The sequence below is a fragment of the Marmota monax genome, unplaced genomic scaffold (genome assembly GCF_021218885.2).
Source record: "Marmota monax isolate L192 unplaced genomic scaffold, Marmota_monax_Labrador192_F-V1.1 WCK01_AAM20220418_F8-fsc00167, whole genome shotgun sequence".
NCBI lineage: Eukaryota > Metazoa > Chordata > Mammalia > Rodentia > Sciuridae > Marmota > Marmota monax.
The window spans coordinates 412,511-439,177 of record NW_026694116.1 but is presented as its reverse complement, the minus strand read 5'-3'; the positions used below and the strand labels follow the sequence as shown (position 1 = coordinate 439,177).

General features: G+C 47.5%; 1 protein-coding gene and 1 non-coding gene across 7 annotated transcripts in view; both read left to right on the top strand.

Moving 5' to 3' along the window:
- Ehmt1 (euchromatic histone lysine methyltransferase 1) overlaps nucleotides 1-26,667 on the top strand; it is a 151,723-nt gene that overhangs the window by 111,693 nt on the left and 13,363 nt on the right. For all 6 annotated transcript variants that reach the window (XM_058585878.1, XM_058585877.1, XM_046465677.2 and 3 more), the window contains 5 exons: nucleotides 372-454; nucleotides 1,556-1,662; nucleotides 11,079-11,201; nucleotides 18,009-18,110; nucleotides 19,377-19,481. In XM_058585878.1, coding sequence (XP_058441861.1) covers nucleotides 372-454; nucleotides 1,556-1,662; nucleotides 11,079-11,201; nucleotides 18,009-18,110; nucleotides 19,377-19,481 — 520 coding nt within the window. The remainder of the gene's footprint in view (nucleotides 1-371; nucleotides 455-1,555; nucleotides 1,663-11,078; nucleotides 11,202-18,008; nucleotides 18,111-19,376; nucleotides 19,482-26,667) is intronic.
- LOC124107573 (U6 spliceosomal RNA) lies at nucleotides 15,411-15,517 on the top strand. Its single transcript, XR_006856467.1, has one exon. It is a non-coding gene; the product is annotated as a U6 spliceosomal RNA (small nuclear RNA).

Genomic DNA, 26,667 nt, shown 5'->3' with positions numbered 1-26,667 from the left:
AAGTTGGCTTATGTAGCTTGGTGGCAGCTCTTGTCACCCACTGTGCTACAGGCAGAGAGTGGGCTGTACACATGGCCTCATTGTTGCTGTGCTGAGTGTGTAGGTGGCTCTTCAGGGTCTCCCTCCACCTGCTGCAGAGCAGTGGCTTGCCCTTGACCCCTGGTTCTGTTGCCACATCTGCAGAAGCTCCTAGTGTGAGCATTCTCATGCCATAACCGAAAAGGGGTTGACTGTAAGATGCTTCAAGACTGGTGGCTTCATTGTGTGTGACCTTGAGGAATTGGCAGGCAGCTGTACCCCACGGGCCTTTGGCTTCCAGGTTTACGGATGCAACTTGGGCTGTGCTGACCATGACCTCTGCTTTCCTACAGACCCAAGAAGCTTCGCTTCCACCCGAAGCAGCTGTACTTCTCTGCCAGGCAGGGCGAGCTACAGAAGGTGCTCCTCATGCTGGGTGAGTTGCCTGCATGGGCACCCAAAGGAACGGAGCACAGTCCTATTGGTTACCGCTTTCTTTTATGAGCCTGATCTTACTATTGCTCTGTTCATGAGCCTCTGGCACATGACTGGGAGTGCCCAGTGGCACCATCCTGCTTCTGATGTTCATGTCCACCTACTCGTGGCACTGGGACACTCTGCATTTCTAACTTTTGAAAAGGAATTAGGTGACGATTAAATCAGTTAGAAACGTAGGTGCCTAAAAAGCGATACTAGTGCTGGGGCCTGTTGTGAGCGCTGCAGAGGGAGCCTTGTCCGTCCGTCTGTGGACAGGTGGTACTGGTGCACCCGTGTAGCCTGAGCTCTGAGCCCATGGCTCCAGGCTTGAGGGCTCAGAAGTTTATCTACTCTGGGCTCAAAGAGGTGATTAAAAAGTTTTTTGCCTTGGAGCTGGGGTTGTGGCTCAGTGGTAGAGTGCTTGCCTAGCATGTGTGAGGCACTGGGTTTAATTCTCAGCACCACATATAAATAAATGAAAAAAATAAAGGTCCATCAACGTCCTTAAAAAAAAAAAAAAAAGGCTTTTGTCTCCCAGCAAAACATGAGAGAAGTTGAACAATTTGCTCTTGGGGAGAAAAAAAAAAGGTTTATTTAACTTTGACCAAAATGGCTGTTGACTCTTTTCCTTCTGACTTCACACAGTCTAAGTCACTTCACTTCTGTATGGCTGGCTTCTTTGCTGAGTGTCTGACAGATGTCCAAGTTGTTGGTCACAGGACCCCAGAGCCAGTTTTATCTTTGTCAGTGTCTTCACAGGCCTAGGGAGGCTCAGCCCAAGAACACACAAGAACAGATCCAGGCGGGAGGGGACGAGGAAGGGGCAGGTGTTGTTACCTGCCTTTGATGGACAATTCTGCCAGCTGGGTTGTGTGTTGTCAGTCTTCTAAGCAGATGGGGCCTGGCCCAGACCAGACAGAGCAGTGTGCCGGCTCCAGCTGGCTCGGCACTGGCTATTGGTCTGGGAGCTGCCAGCTCTGGGTGTCACAGCCATCAGGGTCATCTGGAGGCACATCAGTGGCGACAGCAGCGTAACCGGCTATACCATGTTTGTTCACAGTTGATGGAATCGACCCCAACTTCAAAATGGAGCACCAGAACAAGCGCTGCCCACTACACGCTGCGGCAGAGGCCGGCCACGTGGACATCTGCCACATGCTAGTTCAGGTTTGGAGGCGTGGCTTGCCCAGACCTCTCCCTCGCTGTCCTTCATGTTTGTTGGAGTGAAGTGACTCCAGGTTCCTAGCTGCCAGGAAAGCAGCCTCCTGTCCCTCATGGCCCTGGGGCTGCTGGCCCTGCTCCAGCTGTTTCTGCTGTTTCTGGCCCACAGGACGCCCAGGTCCTCCCTTCGGTGGGACAACCTCACCTTCCTCCAGGAGGAAGAGCAGCATGTTTACTCTTCCATGAATAGAAAAATCCTGGTGCTGACAAAGTCCTAGTGTACCTCTTCCTCACCTGGGTGGGCCTCCCTCTAGCTTCCTCTCTGTTTGGTCTCTCAGTCTGTTCTTACAGTGCGGCTGTGTGTCGACTTGTTTAGTTTTAGTTTAGGTTTAGGTATTGGTATTTATTGACCTGTTGCCAAAGATAAGGGTTCGCTTCAGCCCAAACCTTCCCCCACCCCCCACTATCTGGTTACTTTTTTATCTTCAGAACTTGCTTTAATTATATAAGGGATGTTTTTTTAAAAAAAATATTTAAAATTTGTAATTGACATATAATAATTGCACACATTTATTGGGTACAGGGCGATGTTTCAAAATATGTATATAATACGTAACAGATCCAGGCATTTGGTGTATCCATTACCTCAAATGTTGGTCATTTCTTTAGAGAACATTCAAAATCCTCTCTACTAGCTGTTTTGAAATATTCAGTTAATTGTGCCAATCATAGTTACCCTCTTCTGCTGTGGAAGATTAGAAGTCATCCCTCCTGCCAGCTGCTCCCTATACCCATTGGCCATCCTCTCCAGCTCCCCATCCCACCCTTCCCAACCTCTGGGAACCAGTCATCTGTTCTTTGCTTGCACATTTAAATGAGAACATGCAGTATGGGTCTTTCTGCATATGACTTATTGTACCCAACATAATGTCCTCCATGCTTATCCATGTTGCCAGAGATGGCAGGACTTCATTCTTTATGGCTGAATAATATTCCCACTGTGTTCACCTCACACTTTCTTTACCCATTCATCTGTGGAAGAACACCTCGGATGGCAACAAATCTTGGTGCTGGTGAACCTTGCTGCAGTCAGCACAAGAGAGCAGATTTCTCTTCGACTTACGGATTTCCTTTCCTTGGCATTTGTGCTCAGGAGTGGGTGCTGGATCAGATGATGGTTCTATTTCTGATTTTTTGAGAAGCCTCCATACTACTTCTCTAGTGACTGAACTAATTTATGCTCCTACCAGCAGTGTATAGAGCCCCCTGTCCACATTCTCACTGATATGTGTCATTTGTCAATAGCCTTTCTACTGGGGTGAGATGATATCTCACTGTGGATTTGATTTTCCTGCTTCTCTCTCTTTTTTTTTTTTTTTTTTGGTTCCAGGGATTGAACCCAGAGGCATATCCACATCCCTAGTTGTGAACCACCAGGTTTCTTAGAGTCTTGCTAAGTTGTTGAGCCTGGCTTTGAACTCGCAACCCTCCTGCCTCAGCCTCCCAAGCTGCTGGGATTATAGGATTATGCCACCACGCCTGGCCTGTTTGTATATCTTCTTTTGAGAAATGTCTTTGCAGATCTTTTGTCCATCTTAAAATTGAATTATTCTATTTGGTATACATTGTAGAATTTAAGCCCTCATCACATGAATAGTTGGCAGGTATAGTCTTCCATTCTGTAGGTTGCCTCTCAGCTCTGTTGATTGTTTCCTTGGTGTTCAGAAGTTTTTTGGTTTGATGTAATCCCATTTGTCAGGTTTTGCATTTGTTGCCTGTGCTTTTGTGAGTCATATCCAAAAAATCTTTGCCCTACCAATATCTTAGAGCATTTCCCCTGTTTTCTTCTGGTAGTGCCATAGTTTCAGTTCCCACACTACTTGTTGAAGAGACTATTCTCTGTTGTGTTTTCCTGGTGCTTTTTATCAAAAAACCATCAGCTGTGAACATGTGGATTTATTCCTGATGCTCTATTCTGTTGCACTGGTCTGTGTACCTTGCGTTTATGCCAGTAGGCTGCTGTTTTGGTTAATATGGCTTTATAGTTATTGTGGGGCCTTCAGCCTTCATTCTTTTTGCCCAGGATTGCTTTGGTATTCAGAGTGTTTTGTTTTTCCATATGAATTTTAAGAGTGTTGTTTCTCATTTCCATGAAGAATGTTGGTGGTATTTTGATAGAAATTGCACTGAATCTATGGGTCACCTGTAGTTTAATATTTAACAGTATTCTTTCAATTCATGCACTTGGAAGATCTTCCTATTCTTTGATGTCCTCAACTTCTTTCATCATTGTTTTGTGAATTTCACTTAGAGATCCTTCACCTCTTTGGTTAAATTTATATAAATATATGTGTGTGTGTGTGTATTCATATTGTCTTTTACTGAAATTTTGTTGGTAGTATATGAAAAACCTACTGACATTTCAATATTAGTGTACCCTGCAACCTTACTGATTTCAGGCATCAGTTGTAACTGGTGGAATCTTTAGGTTTCCCTATAAATAAAATCACAATATCTGCAAACAGGTAATTGGCCCTCCTCCTTCCTCTCGGATGCTCTGTTTCTTTGTCCCCCTCCTTTCCAGTAGTATACTGAGTAAGTGGCCAAAGCTAGCATCCTTGCCTTGTCCTGGGTCTTGGAGAAAGTCCCTGGATTCCCCTTCACCATGGCACTGTTGAGGGTCTGCCATGTGGCTTTGAGCTTTGTTGTGTCGCATGTGGTCCCTCTACCTCATTGATGGATAGTATTATTAGGAGGGGGTATTAAATTTTATTGAATGGTTTTGCTGCATCTGTTGAGGCAATCACGTTTTGTCTTTTGTGGTGTTGCTATGACAGGTTACTCTTTTGTGTTTGTGCATGTTGAATCATCTTTGCATTTCTGGGATGACCCCCATGCCCCACCCGTAGCTAATGATCTTTTTGATGTACTATTGGATTCAGTTTGTTAGCATTTTGCCAGGAAATTGTTCTACATGTGGGAAATTGTTCTGAAGTCTTTTTTTCATTGTGTCCTTCTCTGGTTTTTGTTATCAGAAAAATGCTGGCTTCATAGAATGAGTTTGAAAGGGTTCCCTGCTTTCATTTCTTTTTTCTTTGGGTGCCAGGGATTGAACCCAGGGGTGCTTAACCCCTGAGCCATATCCCTAGCCCTTTTTGAATTTTATTTAGAGACAGGGTCTCACTGAGTTGCTTAGGGCCTTGCTAAATTACTGAGGCTGGCTTTGAATTTATCATCCCCCTGCCTAAGCCTCCTGAGAGGCTGGGATTATAGGCGTGCACCACCATATCCAGCTCCTCCTTTCATTTCTTTGGAAAAGTTTGAGAAGAGTTAGTGTTAGTCTTTGAAGGTGTGATGAAATTCAGCATTGAGATCATCCAGACCTGGACTTTTCATTGTTGGGAAACTTTGCTGTTGATTAAATTGTGACTTAATGGTCTGTTGAGATGATTTATGTTCCTGCAGTTCAGTGTTGGTAGATTGTACGCGCTTAGCTCTTGTTGGTATATAGTTGTCATAATAGTCCTTGAGATAGTCAACACTTTATTGCTTTGATTGAAACACCTTCCACAGACAGCTTGGAGGAGGAAAGATTTATTTTGGCTCATGGTTTCAGAGGCTTCGGTCCACAGTGTACTGCCTCCATTGCTTTGGGCCTGAAGTAAGGAGAGCATCATGGCAGACCAGTGCGCCTCAGCCCATGGCCACCGGGAAGCAGAGAGAGAAACCTTTCAGGCACACTGCAATGGCCTGCTTCCTGCAGCTAGGTCCCACTTCCTTGGATAGTTGATATTTTTGTCTAGGTGATGCTTGCGTTGAGGAAAGTGGGTGGAGTTCCAGCTCTAAGTCATTGGAGTCCTCCTCTCCTTTAGATATAATACACTTGCTTTAGACAGCTGGGTGCTCTAGCAGCAGTGAATTTAGTCCTTGTGATTGTTATTTCTTCTTGTTGAAGTGACCCCTGTGCATGGTCTTTTGTATGGCTCTTGACTCCACATCTGCTTTACCTGTTGGGAGCAGGCCGAGTCCTGCTGGCTTCTGGTTTCCATGCCAGTCTTCCCCCATTGCGCTGTCAGCCGGGGGAAGTCAGTCTCTTGTCAGCAGCATACGGTTGGGTCTTGCTGCCTAAATCATTTGGCAGTCCGTATCTTTTCACTGAGGATTTCCTGTGTTTGCACTCAAGGCTGTTGGTATTGAGGACCCTCAGTCTGTTGCTTTCTGGTGATTCTGCATATCCTGGTCCCTTCCTTCAAGCCTCCCTATGTGTCCTTGCGGCTCAGTGGCTTTCAGTACTGACGGGTGAGTCTCCTTTCTCTGGGTGCCTCCCTCTCCTGTTGGCAGTACTTCCCAGGTTTCCAGGATGATAGTTGTCTTTCTTTTGCTGCAGGGAACAGGGCACCCTAAGTATTTCTCCCAGGGCTGCTGGGCTGGTGCTTGATTTGTTGCTCTCTCATTTCTGAGATGTGTCATTCAGCTGTTTTTTTCCCCTCAGCATCCCACTCTGTCCTGGCTTGTAAGGCCCTGCTCAGAGTCTGCTGCTGGCCAAGGGGGAGTCTCTGGTATTGGCCGTGCTGCTCTTCTGTTTTCCTGGTGATCTGTGTTGATCAGATTGGTCAGCGTCCCTGGGCTTCCTGTTGGAGATCCACACCTTGTCAAACTTGCAGGTTCTGTGCAGCTGCTTTGTCGACTAGCTGTTATGTGCCTTTTCTCTTTCCCCCTGTTTTTGGAACATCCATAATTATCCATGTAGGCTCTCTTGGCAGTGTGTCCCATGAGCCTTGTGGGCTTTTTTGTTCTTTTAAGTGTATTTATGTATTTTTTGATTCTAATATTTTGGTCTGACTGTCTTATTTCAGAAAACCTGTCTTCAGGCTCAGAAATTTTCTTGAGCTGAGCCATTTAGTCCACAGGGCACGTTTCATCTATACATCATTGTTCTCTTGTGTTTGCATGGCTGTGTGGACTTGGTCTCTGTTGGCCCCCCAACACTCTTCATAGGTTTAGGCCTGTCCTATTCACTCTGGGTGCTGCACCTCCTGGCGATGTGTTACAGATGTCCCACTGAGTCTGATGCTCCCTGCCTCTGACCCTTCATATGTGACTATACTTGGCTTCTGGAAAGTTTGGGGACTGTCATTTAGCCTGACTGGCCCTGAGTCTCACCTCATTATAGTTGGGGCTCTTCTTAGTCCCATGTGGTGGTGGCACACTCTGTGGAGGGGTCCATGCCCTTTGTCCTGTTTTCCTGTGTAACTTTGAGAAGCACCCTCCTGTTGTCTCCAGGTAGGACTCCTCCACTTGGGGATGGGGCTTCTAGACTGATTCCCAAACGAGGTTTTCTCCTCACCTGCCACTGCACTTTCTAGAGGTGTTCTCACAAGAATCCTGTTCTCTGGTCATCTTTTTTTAGAGCCTCTTATTTTACCCTGCTCCTCTGAAGGCGTTACTCAAGAGTTATAGTGAAGTCCTGTGCTATCCATAGAGCACCCTGAGGTGACTAGGCAGGCTTCGAGGTTTAGCCAGCCAGGGTGTGGCAGGGTCCCCACAGGAAGCGTTGGGTGAGTCGGGCTGTGCAGGTAGGGTGATATGGGAAGAGGGGATAGAATGATACAGAGGAGGCAGAGGATTTGGTGCTTCCTGGGGCAGGAGAGCAGATGCCAGCAGGTCCAGGGATGCTGCCAAGGGTGGGCAGAGAAGAGCAGGCAGGCATCCCAGGACATGGGCACAGCAGGGGCCGACGCCTAAGGGTCAACAGTCAGGGTAAGTTCCCTTTCCACCACTGGGGGTGCACCTGTTCTGGAGGGCATTCCTCTGGACTTGGAAGTCTCGCTTGCAAGTTATTTCCCCTCATTTCATTTAGGGTGACCCCACTATTCTGACTTCATTCCTGAGAATTGGATTATCATTCTTTCAAAAGGCATTGTTTTTTTCCTTGTCTTTTTTTTTTAAAAAAATAAGGGGCTGGGGTGTGGCTCAGCAGTAGAACAGTGTTCAGCATGCTCATGGCCCTGGATTGAATTCCCATGACCAGAAACCCAGTGCAGATAAGTGTGCATGTATATGTGTGAGTGTGCCACACGTTGGGGGATGTCCATGAAGGTAAGCACCTGCTTTGCCTGTGGTTTCACAGAGGGCTCAGCATTGTTGGTCCCCAAGGTGCTGTGCCCCTGAGGCTGAGCTCTGCCAGCCCTCACTGTGAGAACCTGTCTGCCTTGGCTCCCTGTACCTTCCCTGGGTGGCTCCACTCACTGTTGTCCACTTTCAGCTTGATGTTAATAGAGATGGACAGTACAGATTCTTTTGTGTCTAGCTTCTTTTAGTCCCAACATCACAAAACAAGAGTCAAGTGATAACGTGGAAAAAGCAGGCAATGCAGGTGGGAGTCTGTGGAACCATCTTAACTCTTCTCTTTACCATGGCTGTGGTTTGCACAGCGTTGTCCTTGGGGAAGTTGTGGCTCTCTGTTCTGTGTCCACTGTGCTCTGTGAGGCTGAAACTATTACAAAATGAAATATTAGATATTTGGGAATCCTTTGCATACAGCGTTTTTTGGGGGGGCGGGTGGGGGTAATGGGGATTAAACCCATGGGTGCTCTACCATTGAGTTACATCCCCAACCCTTTATATTTTTATTAATTGATGGATGGATGGATGGATGCTCGGGATTGAACTCAGGAGCACTCAACTACTGAGCCATATCCCCAGCCCTATTTTGCATTTTATTTAGAGACCAGGTCTCACTGAGTTCCTTAGTGCCTTACTTTTGCTGAAGCTGTCTTTGAACTCAGGATCCTCTTGCCTCAGCCTCCAGAGCCACTGGGATTACAGGCATGTGCCACCGCGCTTGACTTGTTTTATTTTTTAATTTTGAGACAGGTTCTCACCAAGTTGCCAAGTTTAGCCTCGAATTTGTAATCTTCCTGCCTTAGCCTTCCAAGTTGCTGGGATTATACGTGTGGGCCACTGTACCCAGCTATCCACAGGAACTCTTTATACCCTTTCCATGGACATCTGTTCATTCATACCTGGTGGTCTGGCCAGCCTGGCACAACTCAACTAGTTCTCAGTCAACCTTGGTCTAATCCCCAGCTATAGAGTTACTATTGCTATTCTTGGAAGATCCTTTTGCACGTGAATTTTCTCTTTTCCTCCAATCCCAAGTAGTTTAACTGTGATTTCCCAAGAAAAGGGACAGAGTGAGTTTGTTTCTAGTTTTCCCTGAGTCCCAGGGCACAGCTCCTTAGGGTTTCAGTGTCTGTGGGTGTCTTACATCATAAATCTCTTGCAGGCTCTGGCCAGAAGCCCCCAGTGAAGACTGGCACTGGTGTCAGGTCTTCCTATCCCCTCTCTGGACCTGTCCCAGCTGGGCTGACCTGTGGACCTCCCATTTGCACTTGGTTTTGAGCTTGTGCCCTGAACCTGTCCAGGGGCCTCTTCAGAGCATGTGTGATGTTTGTCCATCTTAGTTTCACTGAGTACTCGCTGAAGCTTTGGTTTTGTTTGATCCCCACTGTGCCTGTTGACCTGCTGCATGTGCTGTTTGGATTGGAAGCTACAGAGCAAATGAAGCAACAGAGCAAATGGTCCTTAGCACTGCTGTGCTTGCTGCTCAGCCATGGAGAGCATCCCAGCCTTGAAGACAGTGCTTCTCTGTTGCTGGGATGGACTCAGCCCTGGTCCTATTCCAGGGCTGTGGATATCTGTGGTCTGACTCTTGGGCTGAGAGGCTCTGCGGGTCAGTCTCAGTAGTAACTCATATAGGAGCTGCCCTGTCCGCCAGCCTTGTGAGCCCCTGGGCTTCTCCTCACATATGGGATTATTTCCTAGCCTACAGGCAGGTTCGCCTCTGTCTGCTCACACTATTGTCTCCGCCGTGATGCTTTCTCTCCTGAGTGTTGTTTCAAGATGGGGCTCAGTGTGAATGCTGAATGTGCCAGGCTATGAACTAGAAGGTGTGCCCACAGTGAGGGTTTGGGAGTGCATAGTGGTCCTGCCAGTTTCAGAATGGATCCAGTGTCCCCTGCTGAACATGTGGCAGGGTCCACAACTGGAAGCCACATTTTTTTGTGTTGTTGCATCTGTTGGGAAATTCCATTAGTTACCTGTTAAGTCTTGGTTTTGGCTCTTCATCTGTGTTTTTCCCCTGAGTCTCAATGTTCTCGAACGTTTTTTGGGTGATGGTTAATAATTGGTTTCTTCCCCGGGGGTCCTGGGTTGCTGTGTGCCTATGAGGGGCTTCTGCTTGTCCGTGGAGCTGGTAGTGCCAGGTGCCAAGGTCAGAGTGAGGTCCTGGGGGTCCAGGAGGAGCAGGGCTATGTGTGCTGTGTGCAGATAGAGCATGGTCTCCAAGCGCAGCCCTGATCCTCTTCAGCCGCACTCTCTCTGCATGGCCTCCACTCGCTGCCCTGTCCTCTGTGTTTGAAAGTTACTTACTTGTTAAAGTCAGCCACTGTGGAATTCTGGCCTCCTTTGCCATTAGATTTAGCAGTGTGACCCTGGCTTTGAACTTTTGTCTGAAATTGTGTCGCTCCCCACCCACCTCCCCGTTTCTGTGTCAAATCTGTGGTTGGTGTGACCTCTGGCCCCTGCCCTGGGGCCTCCAGTTTTAGCCCATGAAGTCAATCTCTGGAGACCACCACAGTCCCTTCCAGAACCCCTAGTTGCAGCATGCACCCTGTAACTGCTCCTGGCTTGTGTAAAACTTCCTTTCTTGATGATTCTACTCTTGTGTTTTAATTGCTAATAGCAAAAATAATACTGTTGTCACTATTTCATTGTAAATATTTGTTTTATAGGATAAATATTAGCTGTTGGTTTAAGAAGTTGGATGGTTACCCTGTGGGGAAAAGATTTCAGCTGCCAGCAGCTTATTTGCTCTTGGCACACAGCCAGTGTTAAGTTGGGGGGCTTCACCTATGTGTACCTGCTATTGCACTAGTCTTTCAAGTTTCTCACTTTTTAGAAAAATTAAATTGCTCCAAAATGCATATCATGGAAATTCGTTTGGGTTCTGTTTATTTTGGAAACTGTTGAAACAGCTGGAGAAGCAGGCAGCAGACCCAACAAGCTGGGATGCCCCTCCGCATGTCCCCTTTCCCAGGCCTCTTGGCACCTGCTTTGCCTGTTTTAAGGTTTCATGCCATCTTTCTCACTTGTAAAGATGTTGTCACACTGCTGTGCTGTGAGTATTTTCTATCAGGTTAATTTAGAAATGAGATCTTGCCAAAAAAACACCCTGTGTGAAGTGGAACTTCATAGAAATAGAATGGCTGTCTTAAATGCAGTCTGGAAGACTCAGATGTGGTCCAGTAGAGTTTTCAGCTGCTCATTCAGTCTCCTTTTTAGACATGGAAGCATCTATGCTTGTGTGAAGGGCTGCAGTAGCTTCTCTCCCATACACCTGACTGTCCTTGTTTTACCAGGCGGGGGCCAATATTGACACCTGCTCAGAAGACCAGAGGACCCCACTGATGGAAGCTGCAGAAAACAACCATTTGGATGCAGTGAAGTACCTCATCAAGGCTGGGGCACAAGTGGATCCAAAGGTACCCCATGATGTTCATGTTCCTACTCCCTATGTAGGCGTTTCCCAGAAACGAGAGTGGGGACAGTTCCTCACTGGAACACTGTCAGGAACTGGTAGCCTGCAGACATTTACCCAGTCATCCAGAAGTCTCTTCACCTTCCAAGGTGACCTGGCGTTATTAGTGGCCATCCCGGGTGAGCACCAGGCCCCCTGTGCAGAAGCTTCCAGCCGCCTGCACGCAGTGTACTTCTCTCTATCTTCTACCCAGGGCAGTTAGGCAGGAGGAGAAATAGAAGGCAACCACGTTGGAAAGGAAGAAGCAAGCTTGTCTCTGTTCTTTTATCTGTATAAAACCTAAAGAATCCACAAAAATATTGTTAGAGCTGACAAACTAGTTCAGCAAAGTAGTAGGATACAAAATCAACATGCAAAAATGAGTTCCATTTTTATGTACTCAGTCTTCTATCCAAGTATGAAATGAAGAAAATAATTCCATTTCCATAAGATCAAAAAGAGGGAAAACTATCAACAAGGCAAACAGCCAGTACATTGAAGATGGCAAATCACAGCTGAAAGAAGTCCAAGAAGCCACAAGTGAAGAGAGAGACCTCCCACACTTATAGACCAGGAGGCTTAATGTAGTTAAAATGAAGTACTGCTTAGTGCATTCTCTGGATTCCATGCAATCGTTACCAAAATCCCAGCAGACATTTTTTTTTTTTAAGTTGTAGATAAATACCTTTATTTTGTTTATTTAGTTTTTTTTTTTTTTTTTTGTGGTGCTGGGGATTGAACCCAGTGCCTCATGCATGCTAGGCAAGTGCTCTACCACTGAGCCACAAACCCAGCCCCCAATAGCCTTTTTATGTATACAGGAAAACCCATCCTGAATTTCATGTAGAATCTCAAGGACTTGGAGTAGCCAAACGATTTTGAAAACGAATAGCAAAATTGGGAGACTTAACCCTTCCCAATTTCAAAACTTACTATAAAGCTATGAAAAGAGCATGGTATTGGCATAAGGACAGCTAATAGAGACCCAAGGAATAAAAGAGGCCCAGAAATAAACCCTGGTATGTGTTAACTTTTATTGGGATATGACAATCATTTGATGGGCAGAGGACAACTTTCAACAACGGTGCCAGGAAAACTGGTACCTACACACAGAAGAATGTGTTAATACCACATATGAGAATAAATACAAAATGGATTGAAGAACTAAAGAGCTAAAACTGTAAAACTCTTGGAAAACAAAGTTTAATGACCTTGGATTTGGCAGTGATTTCTTGGCCATAATACCCAAAATACAGACAATAAAGAAAAATTAGATAAACTTCATTAATCTTAAAAATCTGTGCATCTAAGAACATTATCAAGAGAGTATAAAAAGACAGTTTGCAGGATGGAGAATTATTGGCAAATCCTGTATCTGGTACAGGGTTTCTCTTCAGAATATTTGAACTCTTAGAACTCAACAAAACTCAAATGATCCAATTCAAAACTGGTTACAGGTTTTGAAAAAAAGATAAATGGCCACATAAATGGCCACTTAGGAGATGAAGAAAGAGATAGTTGACATTGTTTGTCATTAAGGAACTGCAAATCAAAATTACAGTTACATGCCACCTTCCACCACCAGAAGGGCCATTCTGAAAGTTGGAGAAAGGGAGTGTTGGTGAGGAGGTGAAGTCCAAGCCCTTGTGTTTGAAGCAGCAGCCTCTGTAAGAGCCAGACCTAGAATTACTGTGGGATTCAGAGTTCCACCCCTAGGTGTATGCCAAAGAAACAGCTGTGTGTGAAGATCTAATGGCCAGCGCTGTTCCCAACAGCTGAAGAGAAGCAGAGTCCAGTAGCAGGTAAAGGATCAGTACATGGCCCACCTGTACAGTGGCATGTCAGTATGGTGGACCCACAGGACACAGAGTGAAAGGAGCCAGACCCAGGAGGCAAGGTGTTGTGTGCTGCTGCTGGCTGAGAGCCCTAGAAACTCTACCTCAAAATAAAAAGGGCTGGGGATGTAGCTTGTAGCAGAGCACCCTGGGTTCAGTCCTCAGTACCACAGAACACATATACAGAAACTTAGTCTTTCATGTTAATACTCAATTTTTTTCACCAAAAACGTGACTGTACACTCTAATTTATTAACTCCTGTTTAAATCAAATTAAGTTTTTACTATTTTGCTGTCATTAATTATTATTTTGTAATACCACTTCAAATGGCTACTTTGGTGTTTTATTATATTCCATAATTTTTAGTCAGATTTGTGTATTAATATTTATTGTATTTTCGCCTTCGTTAAAAGCAGTGCTTAAGGGGCTGAGCTGTGGCTCAGTGGCAGAGCGCTTGCCGGGCATGTGTGAGGCCCTGGGTGCCATCCTCAGCACCACTTAGAAATAAACAAAATAACGATACGGTGTTCATGTGTAACTAGAAAATATTTTTTTAAAAAAGCAGTGCTTTAGTGAGCATTTTCAGACTAAATGTTCGCATGAATTTGATTTTTTTTTGTGTGTGTGGAATTACTGTTTCAAAGTATATGAACATTTTAAATGCTTTTTTATACGTATATCTAAATTGTTTCAGGAGTGTTCGGGCACACCTTATCTATGCTGTTAATTATAACAAACGTGTTTTTTTTTAACTATTTTAATTTGCTTTCGTTAAAGTCAACATTTTTCAAGTGTAGTTATCACATCATAAATATTTTTTTAAGTTTGTATTTAGTCCATTGGTTTTATTGATTTTTTTTTTTTTTTTTTTTTTTGAGATGTTGGATGGCCTTGGTGTTCTTGAGTGAGTAAGTGCTTTCTGTGGTTATGGCAGGCACACTCTACATCTTCCCCATCTTGTGCCAAGAGTCACTTCCCACCCTCTTCTTGGGGAACTGGCACCCAAGCAGACACCCTAACTGAGGCCCCGGGAGGCAGGGGTTCATGCCTGACCTGGAGCACCTGGAGCCCACAGGTGGGCGTTGGAGGAGCTACCACTGGGCAGGTGTCTGAAGTCAGCAGCACCTGTGAGCCTCGCCAGAATTCGAGTACAGCAGAAGAAAGGGAGAGGGTCTCAGCAGCAGTTAGTGTGCAGAAGGGAGAGTAGACTACTGTGTGACAGGAAGGAGAACCTAGCAGGAAACAGTATATGGAAGAAAGATGGTCACAGATTTCCCAAGTTGGAGAAAAATGGCAATCCACGGATGCAAATCCCAAGCAAGGTAAATAAATACAAAGAACATCTAAGTATACATACTGAAACTGTTGGAGCCAAAATAGAGAGAACCCTACAAGTGTGAGAGAAAAACTGCACATCATAGGTAGGGAACACCACTGTGAAATGCTGCTGGCTTCTTGTCTGAAATGATGGGGCCCAGGTGGAAGGATATTTCCATTGTGTTGAAAGGGAACAACCGAGAAGAGGAGGTCAGCTCAGAGCACTTGCCCAGTGGAAGGGGGAATGAGGTGAAGCCCATGCAGGCAAGCAGAGCAGGCAGGGCCTGCCCACAGGGTCTCCTGCAAAGGGTACTGTGGCCAGAAGGAAATTAGAAGGCGGCAGATGTTGAAAGTTCTTCTTTAAGTTTCTCAAATGAGAAGAGACCATTTAAAGCAATAACTAAAGGCTGGCAGGGCGTCCACACCTGCAATCCAGGCAACTTGGGAGGCTGAGGTAGGAGGTCTCAAGTTAGTGAGGCCCTTAGCTCAATGGTAACCATGATTTTGTCTCCAGTACCAAAAAAAAAGCCGTGGTAACCAAGGTGGAGCTTATGCACATCTCAAAGAGAGGAGTGTGACAGCAGGAGCACAGGGAGCGGGGGTTGTGAAGTTACTGTACTCGGGAGAGACTGTTGATTTAAGAAGACTAACAGAGAGGTGAAAGTATTAAGAAGCATAGCTTTATGGGGAAATAAATAGTAGAGGAAGTAAAATGGAATACTAAAAATATTTATTCAACTAAAATACAGGGTATGTGGAATGGTGACAGGTGGGGTAAATAGAAACAAAACAGCAGCATGTGGATTAGAACCTGCCAGGTCCACGCTCACGGATACCCACTGAGCTCTCCATGCAAAGGTATAGATCCAGCTGGACAGACGAAGAGGAGCCCGTGTGTCCTGTAACCCTGCATTGTAATGTGAAGTCAATTATGACTTGTGGAGGGTGTGACACAGGGCAGATAGCTTGAGGATCCGGTGTAAAAGACGAAGATGTGGGACTCTTTAAAAGTAATAGGGAAGTGCTCACTTCGGCAGCACATATACTAAAACTGGAACGATACAGAGAAGATTAGCATGGCCCCTGTGCAAGGATGACACACAAATTCATGAAGTGTTCCATATTTTTATATAAATAAAAAATTTTACATAAAAAATAATAGGGAAGACTGTGATTCCAGGATAAAGTGTAACTTTGATGAATAAGATGAAAGAAAATAACCCAAAAGAAAACTGTGCAAAGACCGTAGGCAGGCCGCCCACAAAATGAACACTGATAAATGGGTGAAGATAATGTGGTACATATATGCTGTGGAATATTACTGCATATAAAACAGTGGTATGACATTTGCTGGTAAATGGATGGACCTGCCAGTCCCCCAAAAAACCAAAGGTTGAATGTTCTATCTAATATGCAGATGCTAACACAACAAGGGCGGAGAGGGGAAAGAATAGAAGTTCAGTGGATTAGACAAAGGGAAATAAAGGGAAGGGTGTGGGGAGGGAGGAGGGAAAGACAGTGGAATGAATCCAGCATGACTTTCCTGTGTACATGAATCCACCACAGCGAATTTCCACATCATGGACATCCACAAGAATGGAATCCTAATTAGAATAAGGGACACTTCATGTTTGTGTACATATGTCAGAATAGACTCTACTGTCATATGTAACTAAAAAGAACAAATACAAATTCATGCAAATTCATATTTAAAAAATGAACACTGAGCATGGGAAGAGTGCTCAGCCTTAATAAAAACTGACTGAGACCCCACTTCTCATGATCATTGTAGAAAACCTAAGGCATCCAGAGCACCTGGCCAGGGGCAAAGATCTGCACATTCATGGCAGGGGCTTAGAGGTCTCTCCTGGGAAGGTTGAAGCCCAGCAGTCCCCGATGGCCACCCTCACTTGTGAGCATGCACAGTATCCACAGGTCAGACAACGGTCCCTTGGCTAGGAATGAAGCCTAGACCAGGTTGTGCCCACTCTTGTTCTTGGACTGGGGTGGGCGGCCAGCAGCTCCACCTCTCCAGGGCTTTCGGGAGCCATGCCTGTGGGAGGGTCTAGGACCAGTTTTGGCTCCTCTTGCATGCTCAGGCCTCCAGAGCAGGCTCTGAGCATCGCACTGACAGCTGGGGTCCTTTCAGTCCCAGGGTGAGATACTTTTATGGCAGCTAAAAGCGGGGAATCAGCATGAAATATTACCTATAAAGATGAGCCTCAGAAACATAATCTTGAACTAAACAGGAGTTAGAGAAGGACCTACAACACGTTAGACTCCATTTTAGAACGTGTGTGAACATATCTATCATGAAAGTATCAAGAGATGCATCAGAAGAATAAATAATTCAAGAGAGTGGTTACCTTTGGGGGATGAAGATGGGACGGGCACTGTGGGGTGTTCCCTTGGATGGGCTTGGCGTGAGCGTCTCTTTCAGTGTGGAGATGTCACAGCAAGCTGCTCTGAACTGAGAGGCTGACAGCCTTTCTCTGCCTGAGGGCCTCTTTTTGCCACCTTACATCATTCCCATGTGGTTTGCTTGATTCAGAGATCCTCAGTTTCTGCCCTCTGAGACCTCCTCTCACCCCTTCTTGGTCCCTGTCCCTTACCTCCCTGGGACAGGGATTGCACACCCTGAGGCTCCTCTCTTGGCTTACATGTTCATCTGCCAGGGCAGCAGTGTCCCTGCCACTTGGGCCACCGTCCCTATCAACTTGTAGCCCTCTTTCAGTATCTGTCCTGAGCACTAATGATGTGGGAGTCAGGCATGGGGCTGCTCTTAAGAAAGGTGGTATCCTGATTCATATCAGTATGTTGGATGATACCTGCTAAAATCCAGGGTCTTGGCTGTGAGGTAGAAAAGCAGAGAAAAGTAATTCAGAGACAGGTCAATGCAGAGCTGTGGTGGGGAGTACTGATACAGGCCTATGCGAGCAGTGGCAGGATTGCGTGTGTGGTCCTGTGGTCCCTGCACAAGGGTGCACTCTGGGCGGTGGGCACACTCCAGTGCCCTCCAGCCCAGCTGTCACCACAAGCAAGCTGGATAGCCCTTCTGGCTCATCCAGGGACTTCTGGGGTCTGTCCTGACTAGTGTGGTCTGCGTAGTGTCCTTGAGGACACAGCTGAAAGCTGACGAGGTATGCCTAGCAGCCAGGGAACATAGGCCCAGCAAGGTGTCAGGGCTGCTTTCCCACACAGTGTTGTTTTAAACCCCAGCGCCATCATTGACTTGCTGTATTCAATGTGCCGTGTGACAGAGGGCCCAGAGTGCACCACTGTGGGTGGAACAGGTCCCAGGGTCATATTAGAACTGTTCCAAGCAGGACTTGCATTGCACTCTGGCCCTGACGAGAAGCCTGGGGGTGTCCCTCAGCCATCCAATCCCGGGTGGTTAGGAGGAGTGTGTGGGTCTCGTGGTGGTACGCCTGCTAGTGTGTGTGGTGGAGGCTGCTACCACCTGACGTGTCAGCTGTCGAGGGGGCAGGGAGCTTGGAGCTCAGCTGTGGCCTGGGACAGGATGGCACCTCCTTTGTATGGGAGTAGGAGTCTCTAGCCCTGTACAGAGTCCCAAGGCAGGAGGGTGGTATCTTAGAACTGAATGGCATTTGTGTTGCAGGATGCAGAGGGCTCCACATGTTTGCACTTGGCTGCCAAGAAGGGGCACTACGATGTGGTTCAGTACCTGCTCTCCAATGGACAGATGGACGTCAACTGCCAGGTAGAGCCACATCCCTGTCCCGTGGTGTACCACCCCACTGACAGACAGGGTCTGTACACAGCGGCCCCTTCACAAGGCCCCCAATCCCTGAAAGGCCTTGGGCCTCCCCCTGTGGCCTGCTCTAGATCTCATTGCTGGAATGAGGCGTCCCAGCAGTCCTTGCCTGGAATGGCACCCACCTCTCCCAGGGCTCCCGCCTTCCCTCAGCCGGGTCTCGCTGTCCACTAAGCTGGCTCCCATTGTCAGAGCCACAGGATGCTATTGTGCCACATAGTGACCGCTGGTCATTCCTGGGCACACAGTGGATGTCTGCAGGTGTTCATCAGGCCAGAGAGTGCCCTTAAAAAGGCTGGCTTCCAGGCTGCTCATTATGCCTGTGGTGAGCTTCTGGCCTCCCAGCTCTCGGGTGAGTCTCTGTCTCCCTCAGAAGGCTGTGTCCTGGCCCCTCAGTCCAGGCCCTGCCTCCCCACCCTGTGGTACAGACCTGACTCCTGTGTTATCTTGACTGGTTCCCTCTCTGCTCTGTCCAGAGTATCACCCGTCTGCTGGGTTTTATTGTTGCCTGACCCATGCTCTTATTCATGAGGTTGGGCTGCTGTGTGCCCGCCTTACCCCCTCCACCAGGGCTGGTTGCCCCTAAGGTGGCCTTTGTGGGCACTGCCAGGTGCCCAGGGCCTGGCAATGCAGTAGTCGGCAGTTGTGGAGGGTGTGCTGGAGCCTTGGGTCTTCTACTCGGAGCTGGCCGCACAGTGCTCAGGCCCTGGAAAGTACCTTTTCAGATTTGGATGAAGCAACCCAGGAATAGTAGGTCAGCTCACACAGTCTGTGTCGATCCTGAGACCTTTATGCCCTGGTGTCCATCTTTTGGCCTATCTCCTGCTTGAAATTGCCCCCGAGGTCAAGAGGACCAAGGGAAGGCCTTGCTGCTCACACTTCCACCAGTCTTCCTGTGTGTAGTATGCCCTGGGTCTAGCTGGACTTGCCATTTTTAGTCTCTTTTTCTGCTGCCTAGATCAGGTTGTGCCCACTCTTGTTCTTAGACTGGGGTGGGCGGCCAGCAGCTCCACCTCTCCAGGGCTTTCGGGAGCCGTGCCTATGGGAGGGTCTAGGACCAGTTTTGGCTCCTCTTGCACACTCAGGCCTCCAGAGCAGGCTCTGAGCATCGCACTGCCAGCTGGGGTCCTTTCAGTCCCAGGGTGAGATATGTGTACCGGCTGGACGTGTCTTTGGCAGCGGTGGCAGCTCTGTCTCCTTTCCTGCCCTCAGGACGATGGCGGCTGGACACCCATGATCTGGGCCACTGAGTACAAACACGTGGAGCTTGTGAAGCTGCTGCTATCCAAGGGCTCTGACATCAACATCCGGGACAACGTAAGTCTCATGGCTAACAGCAAACCCCTAAGGACTCAGCCCCCTATGGTGTGGAGGGTCGGGCCAATAGGATGGCTTCCTCATTCCAAAGGGTCTTTTGTGTGTAAAGCTGAGCTGGCACCTGGTGGCAGCTCTAACTTCTTGGCATTAGCAGCTCATTGACCCAGCTGCTTTATGCCAGATGTAAGTAGAGCTGCAGGTCTAGACAGACGTGGCCCCTGGGCCAGATCTGTAGATTGAAAGGGTGTGTGGCTGGTGGTGCTGCTCTCTGCCGCTTATGTCCCCTATTGGACCCAAGAAGACCAAGGAAATGTCCGTCAGGACTGGACCTTGTCCCAGGGCCAGGGTAACTTCTGGCTCTGCCTGTAGTTGCTTCCTTTGAAGAAAAAGAAAAGTGAATAGACAATGTTTTGAGATACTGCATTGATGGTTAGTTTTGTGGCACTAGTTTATTTTCCCCCCAAATTAGGATCTGGAGTCAGGTAGGTGGATTCCCCTGTCCTGGAGAAGCCTAACCACAGATGTCTGATTGATTTAGAAGAGAGTTTTCCGGGAGGTCTGCAGGGACCTTAGAAGAGGGGATGGAGGAGGGGCAGGCTTGTGTACCGGCATGATGGCAGGTGGGGTAAAAACAGAAGAGACTCCGCTGCTTGCTGGAGCCCGACCAGCCACAGTGAGAAGTCCAGCTCAGGTAAGCTTAGGCTGGGAACTAAGAAATGAGGGGTGCTGCTGCTGGCCACACTCATGCTCTCAGTGGCCTGGCTCACGTGCCAGGACCTGAGCATCACAGGGGACTTGCAGTCTCTGCACTGTTTGCATCTGGAACCCTAGATGCAAACAGTTTCTCTTCCCACCTGGAAATAAGGGTCCTGTTCAGGTGCCCAGGCCCTCTTCTGTGGCCTGGCCTGCAGCCTCCATGGCACTTCTACCTTTTGTATCTGAGCCTGCCTGCTCACCTTCACAGGAGGATGGACAAGGGGTTTGGATGAGGAGAGGAGGGAGCAAGAAAATCTAGGGCCAGCAGATCTGTGGTCTCCTACTGCATTGCCTCTTTGCCATGGGCATGGTGCTGAAGGTTCAGGCCATGGTCAGTTAGCCATTGGTGGGGGCCGGGGCGCAGCACGTGGGAAAAGTATGTGGTGGAACAAAATATTCCCCTTGTGGCCAACAAGAGGAAGGGCTCTCTTGTAGGGAACACGCCCCTGTCCTCACCACCCCACCTCTTAAAAGTTCTGCCACCTCCTAGTTGTGCCACGCTGAGGAGCAGGCCTATAATACAGGGGCCTTGGGGCACTCAGGACTGAGCATAGCACTGCCTCAGGCACAGTCCTCAATCAAGGGGTTGGCCTATGTGCTTGGGGTTTCATTGGGTCTGGAGTTGGGGTGCTGGTGGCTTTTTCCATGAAGTGGAAGGGTTGATTAGCTCTCTAAATTGTGTGTTTATACTGGGACCTTTTGTTTAGCAGCTAGAACTGATTTTTTTTTTTGAACCCAGGACCTCAAGCACTGTACTCTATACTCCAGCCCCCCCATCCCACCCCGGCCCCTGCCCCAGTGCCCCTTTAAATTTTGAGATAGGGTTTTGCTGTGCTGCCTAGGCTAGCCTCAGATTTGTGATCCTTCTGCCTCAGCCTCCCCAGTGTCTGGGATTATAGGTGCCTAGCTGATTCTGTGACTTAAAGTTGGATAGGTTCTGGAGGCCATCAGCACAGTGAAGATGCCCAGGGCATGCATTGCTCACTCTGGAGTTCTCCACCTGCACCCAGGCCCATTGATCTCTGCTTGGCCTTCTTGGTGTGTTCGTGGCCCTTGCTGGTTTTCTGTCGGGCTCTGTTGGGCCTTTTAGACTGTACTGCTTTTCTTTTAAGTGCCCACCTGAGTGTGGTTGGTGCATCTGTTCTGAGGCTCACCCTCATGCCCCGTGGGGTGGCTCCTTGCTGCCTAAAGCATCCTCCCTATGCGTCTGTTTGCTGCCCTTTCTTGGTGGACACACCGTGGTCTCTGACGTTTGACTGTCACAGGGCTGTGGTGAACATATGCACCTTTACTCGAGGGAATACCTGGAAGTACAGGACCGGGTTCACCTATAGGTATGCTGTTGTCCAAAGTGGCTTGCCTCTGTGGCGTGTGAGGGTTCTGACTGTAGCTTTCTCCCCAGCACTTAGTGCCTCAGTCTCTTTAGTTCTAGCCTTAAAGTAACTGTGTGGTAGTGTCTCATAGTGGCTTCAATCTTCATTTAATTTCATTTAATTTTCATTTCTGTATTGACTAATGATAATCATCTTTGTGGACTTATTTTCTGTTTGTATGTTTTCTGAAGGGTCTGCTAAGATCTTTAGCTATTTATTTATTTATTTAGTGGATAATTTTCTTGTTCTTGAATCTCCAGATTTTTTTTTTTTAATATTCTGCAAACAAAGTCTTTGTCAGATATGCTTTACATAGATATGTCTTTGGAAGTTTTAGAATTGCTACAGAGCCCAGTTTATCTTTGTGCGTATATGTGGATTCTGCTTTGGGTATTCTGTTTATGAAACCATTGTGCAGTTGAAGATACTAAGACCCTGAAGATCTTACCCCATGTTTTGGGCAGCAGCCTTATGGTTGTAGGCTTTAGGTCTGTGGGCTATTTTGAGGTTTTTTTTTTTTTTTTTTTGGTGGGGAGAGGTGGTATACTGGGGGTTGAACTCAGGGGCACTTGGCCACTGAGCCACATCCCAAGCTCTATTTTTTGTTTTATTTAGAGACAGGGTCTCACTGAGTTGCTTAGTGCCTCGCCATTGCTGAGGCTGGCTTTGAACTTGTAATTATCCCGCCTCAGCCTCCCGAGCTGCTGGGATTTACAGGTGTGTGTCACTACGTCCAGCTTGAGTTGATTTTTATGTGTGACATGAGGTGTGGGTCAAAGGTCTACCAGTCTATTGGGAAGAAAGTTGCCCTTTTTCTGTAGAATTAATTTTGCATGTTTGTCAAAAGCCTGTTGTCTATGTGCACGAGTTGACCCACCTGTCCCTAGCTGGTGTCTGCCTGGGTCCTGATGGGAGACTTGGCGAAAGAGCCTTGTCCTCTCTTGTCACTTCTTCCTGAGCTTTGTTCCCCTCTTCCCTGCATTTTCTGTCTCTTACCCTAACATCAGGGGCTTTTCCACGCCTCCTGGCTTCCAGGAGTATATGTCCTGCCTTTTGGCCTGGGTGGTGGTTGCTAGCTGTTCCTCCGCTATTAGACCTGTTTCCCCGACACTGCTGCTCCTGCCAGTCTCACACCTGCCACATTTCTTGTAGTGCAGGCTGGCTAGTGATGGGTTCCTGCACACGCTCATCCCTGCACAGCCCCTACCTGGCCCTCATGTTTTGAAAGGTGCTTTGGTGGTCAGAGTCCTAGTATCGTTTTTCTCTCAATGATGTGTACATTGCTTCCTGCAGTCTTGACTGCTTTGAACGTGCTTTCTGGTCTCTCGTGTGTAACAAATTCTTTCCTTTCTGGCTACTCTTGAGCTTTTATGACATGCCTTGGTGTTGTCTCTGTGTCTGCATAGGGTTATTGAGGTTTTTTTGTTTGTTTTTTGGTACAGAGGTTCTCTTCCACTTAACCACATCCCCAGACTTCTTTTTATTTTTATTTGGAGACAAGTTCCCACTAAGTTCCCAGGCTGGCCTCGAACTTGAGATCCTCCTGCCTCAGGCTCCTGAGTACTGAGATTACAGGCATGCACCCCCACCCTTGGCTCTTAGATCTTGGATCTGTGGATTTAGGGTTTTGTCAAATTTGTAAATTATATGGTTGTCTTTTCTTTAGTTGCATCTTTGCCCACCACCTTTCCCAGAGTTCTAGATACATGTACATTAGACTGTATGAAATACCCCACAGTCCGTGGATGCTCTTGTTAGTTCTTTAAAATTATTTTTCACTCTGCACCTCAGCCTGGCTAGTTTTATCAGTATGTCTTCCAACTCACTTCTCTTCTGTGATGCAGTCATGCTGTTACATCTTTCAGATGTGGTGGTTTTCAACCCTAAAGGTTCTTTGGATTCTTGAGGCACTTGTAGCAAGTCTTCCCTGCACCTCTGATTATGTGTTCCACTGGCTTTCTGGTGGCCGTGTCTGCCAGTCCAACACCCGTGGCCGTCCTAGTGTGGTTGGCAGCTTAAGATTCTTGCTTCTCTGTGAATCTCGTAACCTGTTTTTTATAGACATCAGGGTATTGGGATCCTTGCCCCCCATGGAACTCCTGAGCTCTACTCTAGGGTAGCTGCTGGCCTGGGTCAGTCTGATGGTATGGGGTTTGGCCAGGGTGGTAGATGGCTCTGGAGCAGCTCTCAGTGCAGGGGTGATGCTGTCCCCGTAACTGAGGCAGGCCTTCCTGCATCCTCCAGTCTCTGGCGTGTGGATGGACAGTACTTCTCACCTGCCTGGGGGATAGGCCCGGCAGGGAAGGCACAGGTCTCCAGAGCCTCTTTCAGAGCTCTCTCCCCTGTCCTGAGCTCCAGGGGCTCTGTCTGGTCCCATCCATGTGTAGATGAGACCTGGGCAGCTCCAGTGCTATCCCCTGGTCCACAGAAGAAAGCAGTGTCATCGCCCTCTGAACCAGAGGTTGGAGCAGTCCCACAAGAGTAGGGTCATGGATGATTGGAAGTTCTCAAAAGTGAAATTCTGGTTACAGAGTCATAAATCATTCTGATAAAGGAAAAAGAAGCCCCTGAGGAAACAGGATTTTGAGTTCAGGATTTGTGGGGAGATGGAAACCAGAAGAACACCAGAGGGTCAGAAGGCCACTAAGATTAACAATCAGAAAAGAACCCTGACACACTAAGGTTTTCAGAAAACACTGAGGTCAAGGAAAAGACATTCATTTTTAGTTTTTTCTTGGGAAGCAGAGGCAGCAATGAAGCCCATGCTCAGGGCAGTCAGCGGCTGGCAGGGAGGGTGGCAAGACGACGACACTACCCCTCTTCTGCTTTCTTCTTTCGTAATGTGCACTGAGCTGAAAAGCCTTGACTCGTGCTCACTGGATAGGAGATTGTCCACTTGTCTGAGAGCACCCTAGTGTTACAAATGAGCTGGACGCAGCTCTGAATCTGCCCGTGGGATTCTGTGCTGAGCCTGCGGCTGCCCCTGTAACTAAGTGGATGGTTGGCTTGACTCTGGCCATTGGGGAAATTGCCAGAGTGAGCTCCACCCAGGCTGTGCTGCTGGAGTGGGAACCACTTCAGGTCAGTGTACGTTTACATCCTACAACCAGCAGTTGGCGTGTTTGGCCTTGAGAAATCATTCAGCAAAAGAAGCGGATGGCCTCTGTTGCTTACAGCAGGTGCCTATCTCCGTATCTGGTGGGTCTCCAGTAGCTCGAGCTGTGCCAAAAACATAAGCGACTGGGTGCCCATCACCAAGGAGTAAGGCCCACTCAAAGCTGGCAGAGTTGACAGCACTGGTGGAGGGCCATGCTAGAGCCATGCATCGCCAACAATGACGTCACAGGAGACCACCTCCCCACCCCCCACCCTGGTTTGTGGCAAGACAAACCTGCAGAACAAAGAGCACAAGTTGAAGGAAGTGTTCCCACTGTGGTGACAGTCAGGGGCTGTGCCTTCATAAAGCTTCAAGGAGGGCATGCTGCTAAAGGCCCACCAGGACGCTGGCAAACTGGTGACCAACCAGCATGAGATATTCGTGGACTAGGAGGTGGAGCAGATTCTCTGAGGGTGGGTCCCTCAGCAGGCAGGGGTGCTACTTGGTGGGAAGAAGGAATCTGGGCAGCTGAGGTTTGGGGGATGTGATTGACCTTTTAAAAAACCTGTTAATTTGGGCTGGGGATGTGGCTCAAGTGGTAGCGCACTAGCCTGGCATGCGTGAGGCACTGGGTTCGATTCTCAGCACCACATAAAAATAAAGATACTGTGTCCACCTAAAACTAAAGCCTGAAATATTAAAAAAGAAAAAACCTGTTAATTTGCTGGTTGTTAAAAAGTAACTGCTATAGAGAAGGAAAATGGAAAGGAGGGAGTGGTTCCAACCTGAAAGAGACACTGGGACTCCAGGATGAAGGATTGAGACCACGACAGAGGTCTGGGAAGGAATTTAGGAGAGGGAGCCCGCTTGGGTATGCCTGGAAATGGCTGGGCAGGAATGGGACCTCAGAGAGGACAGGCTGGAGCGGGGGAGGGGAGGGGAGGGGGCGGAGCAAGGGGAGGTCAGCAGAGGCAGACCTCAGGGGAAGGGGGGTGTTGGGGTGGCAGCACAGCGTGCCTCCAACAGTTGAAGAAGACTTATTCATGATGGGAGAAAAAACAGGATAGAGAGCATTAACACCACACTGGAGAGGAAAATGAAGTGAGTGGCAGTGCGCTGGACAGTAGGGACCAGCAATGTCCCCAGGCCCTCTGGGTGGGGCTGCAGAGCTCAGCTGAGGTGGGGGTGGTGGGTTGTGGGTGTCACCTCCCACAGAGCTGCATTTTGTCCAGCTGGAGATATCATTGTTGATGTTTTAAGCCCGTTTCTTAGCTGTCTGATAGGGCTCAACATTTTCTCCTATTTATGTTTTTTTTTTTTTGTCTTCTGTAAGCTCCTTATCATGGTAATACCCTTTTTTGTTTTTCCCACAATTATGCTCTAAGAAACTTACCATTATTAATTGTGAATTAATTATAAATTATCTGTTTTACATGTAGCACAAATACTTTTCCATGTTTTATTTTTGTTTTACTTAAACATTTTTTTAAGCTGGGTGCGGTGGTATGTATGCTATAATTCTAGCAGCTTCAGAGGCTGAGGCAGGAGGATCACAGGTTTCAGACCAGCCTTAGCAGATTAGTGAAGCCCTAAGCAACTTTGTGAAACCCTGTCTCAAAATAAAAATGGCTGGTAATGTGGCTCAGTGATAATACACCCCTGGGTTCAATCCCCTGTCACCCCCTGTCCCCTCAAAATTAAAGTAGTTTTCAAGGTAATTTTTAAATTAAATAGTTTTGTTGTTTTCATATCTTAAACGAGCATTAGTCCTGTGAAACTATTTAGCTATTTGGGAAAGAATGTCAGTTTTTGAAATAGAAGAGTGTCCCACTGGTTATGTAAATGATGTATGGCATTTAAGGTAGTATAATTCTGGTTGGGTGTCCTCCCCCCCATGCCCCATTTTAAAAGTACTCTTTTTTGGGGAGGGGAGGCATTGCAGTACTAGGGATTGAACTCA